Below are 12,115 nucleotides of genomic sequence, written 5' to 3' on the forward strand. Positions count from 1 at the left end.
CTTTATAAACGAGCACCTTAGTCTCCCTACAGATGTCCTGATCCTCAAACACTCTGCTTCATTTGGAAAAATGCTATCTATGACATGGGCAAATGGACCATCTCCTAATCAGCAGTGAGTCCCCAGTACTCAGCCATAATGCAACCACTCAAATCTTTGTGGTAATTTTAAGAATTAAAACTAAGAAATATTACTACTTTAATAGATTGCTACTTTGTGTTTAATAGTGAGATTTTTTTGCGTTTTCTATCCTTTTTTAATGCAAATCTCAATACACAAATGTTTGATCCCTCACAATGTTGAAGTACGACCCAATTAAAAAAATTGGGAGAGGGCAGACAATCAACTTGCTCCAAGGAGAAGGATAAATACAATTAGTAACGGAGAAACCAGCAAATTCAGATGACATGTGATAAGTAATGAATAAAAGAATAAAAGATGATTTTGGTGGATGTTTAAGCAGGCATTTGGTTAACCCAATGCAACGAATGGTAACTGACTAAAGGACTGGCAACATGGATGACGAACTGGATCACGTTTTTAGTTAAGAGTCGAACTGGATTGGTATTGATGTATGAATTGTGTTTTTATGTTTTTTATGTTTTTTATGCTTTTAACTTTTTTACTGTTGATTGTTATATTATGTTGTAAACCGCGTTGAGTCGCCGGCTAGGCTGAGAAATGGCGGTATATAAATATAGCAAATAAATAAATAAATAAATATTGTGATGTGCAATGCTACAGGACTAAACGCCACAATTATATGACACATTCCTTTCCATGGGATAAGGTCCCAAGTCTTATATGGTCAATTTCCTGGGTATCCATACAGCTGCACTGGAAGTTCTCAAAATTCTCAGAAAGAATATTTTAATTAAACCCACCAAAATCATCTCCACAAATGTGGAAAGCCAACTCTGTCTCATTGTGATATTAAATTATTTATTTATTATAAAACTACCTGCCTTCTATAGGACTTTCCCACCATGCTGATCTAACAATCTGAGAGTGTAAGAATCCAAGGTGAGATACCAGCCTGAAGTGCTTTAACTGCTTTCCATCCATTCAATACCTCAGAGCTGGAGGCATAACTTTCAAGTAAATGTTCCTCCACATTTTCATTTCCCTTCTCCAACCATGCAATTATTTTTAGTAATGGACACAAGGGAGAGGCTTAAATTAGGGTGTTGCCTTTATTTGTATTATAAGCAGGCTTGTAATGTACACAGAGATACAGCCCTCTCATTTATAGTATTCTTGTCTAAACAAATGTATTCAAGAAGACATGGATATGTTCAACGCGGAAGCTTGCAATCCTGTGTGAACTTCTCTGGGTGAACTTCTTATTGAGCTCAGTGGGTCTTATTTCAGAGTAAATATGAATAGGGCTCTACCCGCTCATGAAATATCTGGAGCTCATCTTTGGCACTTGCCCAACATAATCCAGTTTGGAAGCTCTAGCCATGAATTGATTTAGGTGACTAGAGTTTCCAATCCAAATGCACATTTTGAACTCCCTTTAAATCTGAGCGTTCACGTGATGCAGTGATCTGAATGTTGGGCTAGGACTTGGGAGAACCAGGTTCTAGTCCATTAAACTACAGCTTTCACTGAACCTGTCACTCTCCAACTTCATCTAGTCACTTTTCTCAACCTGGCCTCAATCACAAGGTTGTTGGGAGAACAAATTGGACAGGAGGAGAGCCATGTATTCCTCCTTGAAGGTTTCAGTGTAATACAAATCCGGGTTCTGACTTGTATGGAGAACATCCATGGATATGACAGGATCTCCTTTTTGGATTTGTTGCTTTCATGTGAGGAATCCTCACATTTCTTGAATGCCTGAATAGAGTTTTAGCATAGCTCCTGTCCATTAAACAAAACATATCAAAAGGCTGTAAAGTTCTCCTTAAACATAGTCTTATTTCACTTCTTAATCTTAGGTGTCTTCCTGATCATGTTTTCCATCATATCTATTGATTTCTTTGGCTTGGATGCAGCTCAGTCGGGATATCTGATGTCCTATTGTGGGATCCTTCAAATGGTAAGGAAAGACGGCTAGTGTGACATCTGTTTTCAAGGTCTTTAATGGGAAACATTGATCCAGTCATGTCTTCAGGAATCCACAATGGCTGGACAAAGGTGAAGTGATTCTATTTTCAAAACAAGGTGCAGAATCCCACCTTTTTTCCCTCTCCCATGTGACAAAACTTGATATGTATCTCCAGTCACTTGCATTTTTATCCTGGGGTGCTTGTTCGACCCTTTGGAACCTGCTCACCTTTGTTCTTAATAATATAGCCTACCCATTTCAGACCTAACACAGTATGTGAGGGCTCTTCCACACAGCCCTACATCCCAGAATATCAAGGCAGGAAATCCCACATTATCTGAGTGTGGACTCAGATAACACAGTTCAAAGCAGATGTTGTGGGATTTCCTGCTTTAATATTCTGAGATGTAGGGATGTGTGGAAGGGCCCTGGGAGGATACCACCCCAGTATTTATAAACAATTAGGGGCTGGAGAAGCTGACAGTGGGGGGCCATGCAGTGCAACCACATTGCCCCTCTCATGGGGAAGTAGAATCTACAAACTGACTACTGTCTGACCTAATATTTGGTAAGACTAGCATCACATTTTGATGTTACTTTATCCTGTTACATTATCTCTAACCCACAACAGTATAACTGAGATTAAATATGGCTTTCATATAACTCTCATCAGTGCATCTTAAAATGGATTAATGTCTACCAACTCAGTCATACTGCCAGATTTCCGCCTGCATAGACGCATCTCCTTTTTTTTGTATCTCCCTCTTTTTAATGCTGAAACAAACTAACACAATTATCTCTTTGGAATCTGCTGTCACACTGCCTCTGGTGTGTGGTTGTGCCTTGCCAGAGGAGATGTGGGAAATCCAGGATATTTAAGATCGATTGCTAATATGGGACTCGGTTAGACAGAAGCCAAAGCAGTATCCAAACATTCTGACATCCCAAAGGAAGGTTTGGACATGTATGCTTCCCTTTCAACCGTCTTCCCATATCCCATGGCAAAGTACTTTTAGAATTAAGTGGAGTTTCAGCAAGAGTTTACACTTTGCTTTGGAACTTTCTGTGAAAAAAGAAAAAAAAGGTTTCTTAAAAATCCTGCCAGGTGTGTACAAGCCTTCAGGAATCCCTAAAATATAGTTCATGGCATTTCCGCCCATAAGTAGTAGAACCTTTTCTTTAAAGCTAAGATACTATCATGTGACTTTTAATTTTGCTCTTTAGATATATTAAGATTCAAGATTTTATAAATTAATGAGATCTGTCAGTTTAGTGTTTAGGCTAAGGATGTGTGCGAAATAATCCAGAGATATCAGATGCAGACTAAAATAATGGTAATTTCATGGTTGTGCTGAATTAATGTATGTTCATTAATGCAGCACGTAACATTTTTGGCTGAAGATCACACAGCTCCACTTCTATTACACTGTAGTGAAGATTATCAGATGGGTTGTGGGGGTTAAAGAGTTAGTGAATTTCATCATCCTATAATTAGATGAGTTCTAAGTAATAGAAGTAGACTAACAGATATTCTTCTTTGGTACAGCAACTATTATGAGGTCTTTGTTGATTACAATTATCCTTTGGTATAATACTAATACTATATGGCTTTTAATGCTTATGAAAGCTACTTTTTCTGCCTTGCTTAGAATCAGAAATTCAGTTATAAGAGAAACTTTTCCCTTTCACCTCCAAATATGCAGTTTGTTGGGTTTTGTGGTGTCTTCCCCCCCCCCCCCCCCCCCCAAGAACTGGGACAGAAAGCTGACTGATCTTATGGCTGGAAGAAGAAAAGCAAATCTTAAACATCCTGTTTGTTTTAAGTCTCAGTCTGCATTGGTATGTGTGTACATTCAGAACAGAGTCGCTTGGTTACATTGAAAACTCAAACAGACACACACCCATTGTGTTTCTGGAACAATAGTAAAGCATTTGCTGATGTGGGAAGAGAACGCTATTTGTTTGTGGATGAATACAAAATGCCATCATAACACACATTCCACACTAAGAACAAAAATGGGAGGAGTACAGATTCAGGGAAGGGGTTTTTATGCTGCTGTGGAAGACTTTATTGGCTTTTTATCAGAGGACCTTTTCTTTTCTGAAAAATGCCATCTTCTACACTTTCTGACAATTTTCTTCAATTCTTTGCTTTCCCATCTAAACAGCTTTCCTCCTCAACCTTACAACGTTCTGTCATTTTATGCCCATTAGACACCTGTTTACTTGCCTCAAGTACTGAACTTGTTCTCAGGCATTTGGTTTTCCAGGCCATCCATTTGTCAACTTGAGAAAGCTCACCCGTTTCCTAGAGAAAGCAAGGAAGTGTGGTTTGATTATGCCCATCAAGATATAAGACATTCTCAAATTGCATATACATGTTGTGAAAGTGATGTGGTTGAAGTGGTTGGGAGATTTGTTCACAATGGGAAACCACATCAAGATATAGCCTCTGAGGTGGGGCCACTGAAATTGCTATTTCTGTGCATCTATTTTTATCACGTTACCTTGTTTTCAATTCATTAATGTCTTCCAGAACTTTGCAGCTGTGAGGGCTAGAAATTATTTATTTTTTATTATCAGAGCTCCCTGTTGATGTGAATTGCAGCCTGATGTCTATATGCATTCTCATATGCATGTATGTATTTATTTATTTATTTATTGTGTCAGAAGCGAGTTGAGGAAACAGTTAACATGTATTTAAAAACACAAATTTATGTATTGAATGGAGCCCCCAGTGGCGCAATGGAGTAAACTCTTGTGCTGGCAGGACTGAAGACTGACAGGTCATAATTTTGAATCCAGGAGAGCATGGATGAGCTCTTTCTGTCAGCTTCAGCTCTCCATACAGGGACATGAAAGAAGTCTCCCACAAAGATGGTAAAATCTCAAAACATCCGGGTGTCCCCTGGGCAATGTCCTTGCAGACTGCCAATTCTCTCACACCAGAAGCAACTTGCAGTTTCTCAAGTTGCTCCTGACACGAATAAATAAAATGTATTGAACAATATCTAACAAATGCGCAGTCCTCACCTTTTGGGGACTACAACTAACAGAATTCCCCAGACATAATGGCCAATCTGTAATCCAAAAAAAGAATGTTTCCAAGTTCTATCTTCACTAGCCAGAACTAGGAATCCTGAATTGTGTCAGTTTTTCTCAGAACTAAATGGTAGGAAATGTAAAGTCTAAGCATAGAGCAAGATGTCTACCAGTGTGTGGCATGAGGGATGTCTGCCATCCCCAACCAGGATGAATCTAGAGACTGTATGAATAGGACCTGCAACATTTGTTTCCTTTTTCATATAGTGGCAACTTTTAATTGCACATGCCAAAGCATGGCAAGTTTGTGACTCCACAGTAGCTGATGGACTGCAGTTCTCATCAGCCTTAATTTCCATAGCCAATGTTGAGGGATGGTAGAAGCTGGAGTCCAATTACCATCAAAGGGCCACAGGTGGTTGCTCTGCCTTAAAAAATAAAACGCCCCAAATCCCTTGAATTTTTTCCCTCAGTGACACTGATGTTTGTAATGCCAATGTTATATTCCAATCCAGGTGCTGTAACCCCCAACATATCCATGTTGTGATTTACAGATTGAGTATTCCTTATCCAAAATGTTTTGGAGCAGAAGTATTTTGAATTTCAGTGTTGTTATTCTATTCTTATTATTAGAACATGAAATTCATTTATATTTCACACACACTTTTTACACATCATCTGAAGGTCATTTCATGCATAACTTTCCAAATAATTTTTGAGCATGAAACAAAGGTTGTGTGCACTGAACAACTAGAAAACAAAGGTTTTACTATCTCAGCTACGCAGATGGACAATTTTGGAGAATTGGGGGGTTATTTATTTATTTATTATTTACCCTATTTATGCCCCACCTTTCTCTACTCCAAAGGAGACTCAAGGCAGCTTACATATGGCAATTATTCAATGCCTTGCAACATATGCAGACATTAAAATTTAAAAACAGTTGAGTTTAAATTAATACCAGTTAAGCATTTTTAAAATTACATTCAGTATTAAAATCACGCCCTCCAAAAATTGTGGTCCAAGGCCGATTCCATAGTCAGTTTCACATAATCCGATCTATATTGCACTACACTAGTCACCAAAAGCCTGGTTTCAGAGCCAGGTTTTTGCTTTCCTTCTGAAGGCAAGGAGTGAGGAGGATGATCTGATGTCACTAGGAAGGGAGTTCCACAACTGAGGGACCACCACTGAGAAGGCCCTGTCTCTCATCCCCACCAGCCACACTTGCTAAAAAGGCGGGACCAAGAGCAGGGCCTCTTCAGTCAATCTTCAAGGTGGTTCATAGTGGAAGATACGTTTGGACAGGTAATCTGGGCTGGAACTGTATAGGGATTTGTAGGCTAAAGCCAATACTTTGAATTGTGCTTGGAAGCAGACTGGCAGCCAGTGGAGCTGAAGTAACAAGGGAGTTGTGTGTTCCCTATACGCTGCTCCGGTGAGCAACCTGGCTGCCACCCATTGGACCAGTTGAAGCTTCCGAACAGTCTTCAGAGGCAGCCCCATGTAGAGTGCACTGCAGTAATCTATATGGAATGTAATAAGAGTGTGGACCATCGTTTATGGCTAAAGTATAGTCAACATGCATTTATGTATTTATAGTGCTTACTTACTGATTTACTTAAGAACATGTTTTTCTTCTGCTTTTTGGTTTAAAAAAATTCAAAGCAAGTTTCAATAGAAATAGATACAATAAAACCAATATGAAATAATAATAATAAAATCCATTGAAACTCCTGATATGCAGGAATATGCAGGAGAGCCTGCAAGCAAGTAGGACTTTCCTCAACAACAGAAAGAAACAAAAACTTGAGTTAACAAAATTAAGAAACAATATTTTGAAAATACCACCTTTTTTGCTCCTTATGGTCTGCTATGATTGTTTCGAAGTGTTGGTTTGGGGGAAAAGAACACCTACAGACCACTAATTATTTTCTGACTGTGTAATAGAATACACTGAATGTTCCTTATTAATTAATTTCTTACTGTCTGAATAAATCCTTATTACTGTACTCTTGAGTCCTCCTAATTAAATAGGGGGATTATTTCACAACAGAGAAGACCCTCTTTGACTGCAGCCAAATCTGCCTCTCTAAATATGATAAATTTTGAAATCCTTTAAGATAGAGAGCATTGTCTTAGTCTTTATCTTGAGCATTCTTCTTTAAAGAGACAGCAAGTCAGTTATAACTTTGGCCTTGCAGGCAATGGCCTTGCAGGCAATTACACCATCAGAAATACAGCTGTGTAGCTGATGGTAATTGGACTTGTATGAGCAGCGCATAAACTTAGTGGAGCTTCTCATTGTGCACATAGAAATGGTGTGCTGGAATATCTGCACTGCTTGCGAATGACCAAAAATCATCTAGCCATATTTTAATATATAATTATAATAATGTTTAATGTTTTATCAGGGGACAGTCAATTTTGATGTTTTATACTGTTTTTTATCAATGGCATTGAATTGTTGCCTACACTATGAACCGCCTGAGTCCCCTTTAGGGTTGAGAAGGGTGGTATACAAATACCGCAAATAATAATAATAATAATAATAATAATAATAATAATAATAATGAAAGTCAATAGTAGTAAACTCTTTAAAGTGCAAAAGACAAAGAGTGAATTCCGTTAAAACACAATGCAGAGCAGAAGAGAAAACTGACAAAAGAAGGCTCTCCATGGACAGTTCCTGGGAAAAACCGAGAGCCAAATTGACAAAGAAAAAACATGGCTGTGGCTCACAAATGGAACTTTGAAAAAGGAGACAGAGGGCCTGATTCTGGCAGCCCAAGAACAAGCCATTAGAATCAATGCCATCAAAGCCAGAATTGAAAAGTCAACGACAGATCCCAAATGTAGACTCTGCAAGGAAGCAGATGAAACAATAGATCACATCCTCAGCTGCTGCAAGAAGATCGCACAGACAGACTACAAGCAGAGGCATAACACCATTGCTCAGATGATTCATTGGAACTTGTGCCACAAATACCATCTGCCTGCAACAAAGAACTGGTGGGATCACAAGCTGGACAAAGTTACAGAAGATAGGACTTCAGACTTCAGACAGACAGAGTTTCAAAGCACAATATTCCTGATCTCACGATCGTGTTAAAAAACAAAGTATGGATCGTTGATGTTGCAATCCCAGGTGACAGCAGGATTGAAGAGAAACAACTGGAAAAGCTGATATGATATGATGATTTAAAGATCAAACTGCAAAGACTGGCACAAGCCAGTCAAGGTGGTCCCCGTGGTGATTGGCACACAGGGTGCAGTGCCTAAAGACCTTGACCTGCACTTAAACGCAATCGGTGCTGACAAAATTACCAGCTGCCAGCTGCAAAAGACCACTTTACTGGGATCTGCATGCATTATTCGCCAATACATCACACAGTAATAGACAATTGGGGAGTGTCCGACTTGTGATCCAATACAACAGCCAGCAGAGTGATCTTGTTTGCTGTGGACTCATCTTGTTGTGTTTCAAATAATAAAAATAATAATAATAATAATAATAATAATAATAATAATGAAATAAATAAATAAATAAATAAATAAATGTGAAGTTCATAGATATCCCACAGTGTCCTTCTGTTAAACGAGATTCAACATTCTTTGGAGGCCATGACCTCTCTCTCTCTCACCTGCGTTAAAAGGCATCTCTAGCTAACCTTTGTGAAAAGGAAGGAAATGGAAAATCAGCACAATTATTCTCCTCTTCCCTTGCACCTGTATGCAACTAAATCCCCCACTGGGTGAAATGAAAGCTGAGATTTTGGCCCTGGGGTTTAATTAAATATGAGCTAAGTCTCTGTTCTCTTGCCACAAAGTCTTTGCTTCCAGCAAAGCATCTGGAGGAAACAAGCTGTTACTGGATGTTTCTTGGGATAAGAGAGGAGCTGTGTGTATAGTCTGCTTTTTCATCTTACATCAAACTTAATTACCAGTTGGAGGAGCAAATCCACCAAGCACCATGTCTGTTACACAGCTTCCATGCATTTCAATGAGTCCGCCACATTGGCATTTTCCTTGGCTAGCAAAAACTATCTGGGTCACCGCTCTTATGCAGAGTTCTGACTTTTTGAACATGAAATTTAGTTATGTGTCTTAATCAGTTGAATCTTCAGCTGGCCATTCAAATCTGTGTATTATTCTTCAATGAATGAATGAATGAACTGTTTATTGTACCAGCCATATTATTATTTAACACAAGATATGTTGAGTCAATAGCTGGCTAATAGCTGTTACTTAAGATGGTGAAATGGCACCATAGACAAAATGAAAGATGGAAATTTGGAGAAGAAATGATTGAAAGGAAAATGTTCCTGTTCAGAATAGGAACCAATCCTCTATTATCCATGTGTCCCAATTTGGGGACAGTCCCAATTAATCTTCTGAAGCAACACTTTAAAAATGACTCCAGTTTCTTGCCCTTCTCTCACTTCCCTTCATTGTTCTTGGCTTATTTCAGTTGCTATAAATTGAGCTCATAGTCCAAATTCTGAAAGCAGTTTTTTACTCTATAAACGTTACATTTTCCTGTGGACTTGAGCAAAAGCAAAATGCTGCAGCCTTATACTTACCTGTTCATCCTCATTAATACCTTTTCCCCATCCTATTTATTTATTTATTTATTGTATTTATATACTACTTTTTCAACCCTGGGGGGACTCAAAGTGGTTAACAACATACTAATGGCAAAAATTCAATGCCAATATACAGCAAAACAAAAAAATCATAATAACTAATTACTAAATATAACTAAAACTTAAAATCATTAAAACCATTAAATATAGAGCATAAACAAAATTTAAACATTCAGACAAAGCATTAAAATCATCCTAGTATAAATATTAAAATCACATGATCCAAAAATCGTACACCATAGCCATTCCAATTGTCAATGCATATGTTTCCTAATTATTCTTTGCACTGCATTATTTTACTGGCCAAAGGCTTGGTCCCACAACCATGCCTTTGTTTTCTTTCTAAAGGCCAGGAGGGAGAGTACTGATCTAATCTCACTGGGGAGAGAGTTCCAGAGCTGAGGAGCCACCACTGAGAAGTCCCTGTCTCTTGTCCTCACCAACTGCACTTGCGACGAAGGTGGGACTGAGAGGCCTCCTCAGAAGATCTTAACCTTCATGATGGTTCATAGAGAGAGATACATTGGGACAAGTAAGGTAGGCCAGAACCATTTAGAGCTTTATAGGCTAAAGCCAGCACTTTGGATTGTGCAAAGTAGCAGACTGGCAGCCAGTGGAGGGTTGTGTGCTCACTGTACCCCACTCCGATGAGAAATCTGGCTGCCGCCCATTGGACTACTTGAAGCTTCTGAACAGTATTCAAAGGCAACCCCATGTAGAGTGTGTCACAGTAATCTATTCTCAATGTAACAAGAGTTTGGACCTCTGTGTCCAAGTCAGACTTCCCAAGGTACAGACGCAACTGCCACACAAGTTTTATTGTGTGAAAACTCCCCGGACACTGCTGAAACCTGGGGTTCCAGGCTCAGCAATGGGTCCAAGATCACTCCCAAGCTGCGAACCTGCGCCTTCAGAGGTAGTGTAATCCCATCCAGCACATGATATACCCCAGCTCCCTGTTTAGCCTTTCGACTGACCAGGAGTACTTCTGTCTTGTCTGGATTCAATTTCAATTTGTTCACCATCATCCAGACTGCCACAGCTGCCAAGCACTGGTTCTGGACCTGAACAGCCTCCTTAGTTACAGGTGAAAAGAGTGGTAAAGTTGCACATCATCTGTGTACAGATGACATTGAACTTCACAACTCTGGATGATCTCTCCCAATGACTTTATGTAGATGTTAAACAACATGGGGGACAGTACTGATCCTTGTGGAACCCCACAGGACAATGGCTGCGAGGCCGAGCAGGTGTCCCCCAACAACGCCTGGAAACGGCCCTCCAGGAAAGACCAAAGCCACTGCAAAACAGTATCTCCAAGACCCATTCCCACAAGGCATCCCAAAAGGATGCTGTGGCCTATGGTATTGAAGGCTACTGGGAGGTGCAAGAGAACCAACAGGGACACACTCCTCCTGTCCACTTCCCAGCATAGATCATCTACTGAGGTGACCAAGGCTGTTTCAGTTCCATGTCCTGGCCTGAAGCCAGACTGCATCAGATCCAAATAATCAATTACCTCCAAGAACACATCCACATTAATAACTTTTCCCATTCTAACTACACTCAAATATTGCTTGTCCGCATATGTCAAGTTTTCATCTGTTAAATGCTGAAAGGCCAGAGCTTGCCCTCACTTTCTTGGGTGTTTTGAATGCAGTGTTGACAATTTAAGTGAAACAGATTTGTTCAGCATATGGTCGGGATAATTTTATTATTACTTGATCTGTTCCAGAAATGAAACATGTCTCTGAAAACAAGACATTAGCACTGTTGAGTTAGATTCAAACTCAACAGGAAAATTATTAAAATCCATATCAAGGTGGACTAGGGAAACAATTTGCCCTTTGATCACACTTCTTTTAGGCCAGCTGTAAATATGTGCAGAACCTGTTTTTCTGTATTTTCATTTAGTCACGAAAGCACACAAACACTCACTTTATTGTGTTGTCATATGATACAAATGAGTAGCAACCCCCCCCCCCCCCCCAAGTGAATTTATGGCCACAAAGAACAAAGACATCAGTAGTGGGCTTAAGTTACAACAGGGTGATTTTGATTGAACATCAAAGGAATGATTCCTGGCAAGAAAAGTCAATTCAGTAATTGAACAGGTACCTAAAAGGGACGGGAATTTCCTTCCTTTGCTGAAAGACTTAAACAGTACTTAGCCATCCATCTGTTGGAAATTCTCTAATTCCGGATTTCCTGCATTTAGCAGCGGCTTGACTTCTGTGTCCCCTTCTACTATCTTGCTTCCATGAAATGGCACAAATGAATAAGAAAGCTCTGAGTTCAATTGGGCTGCAAAGTAGCTCACACATTAATCAAAACAATTATAAAGGTTCTTGTTAAATTTTTGTCATTAATGGCC

The 12,115-nt window shown here is 39.4% G+C and overlaps 1 protein-coding gene across 1 annotated transcript in view; it reads left to right on the plus strand.

The window, feature by feature from the left end:
- The window catches only part of SLC22A18 (solute carrier family 22 member 18), a 78,067-nt gene that overhangs the window by 41,100 nt on the left and 24,852 nt on the right, over positions 1-12,115 (plus strand). Inside the window, exon 8 of the mRNA XM_060768390.2 lies at positions 1,944-2,044. Coding sequence (XP_060624373.2) covers positions 1,944-2,044 — 101 coding nt within the window. The remainder of the gene's footprint in view (positions 1-1,943; positions 2,045-12,115) is intronic.

This window comes from Anolis sagrei, chromosome 1 (genome assembly GCF_037176765.1).
Source record: "Anolis sagrei isolate rAnoSag1 chromosome 1, rAnoSag1.mat, whole genome shotgun sequence".
In the NCBI taxonomy this organism is placed as follows: domain Eukaryota; kingdom Metazoa; phylum Chordata; class Lepidosauria; order Squamata; family Dactyloidae; genus Anolis; species Anolis sagrei.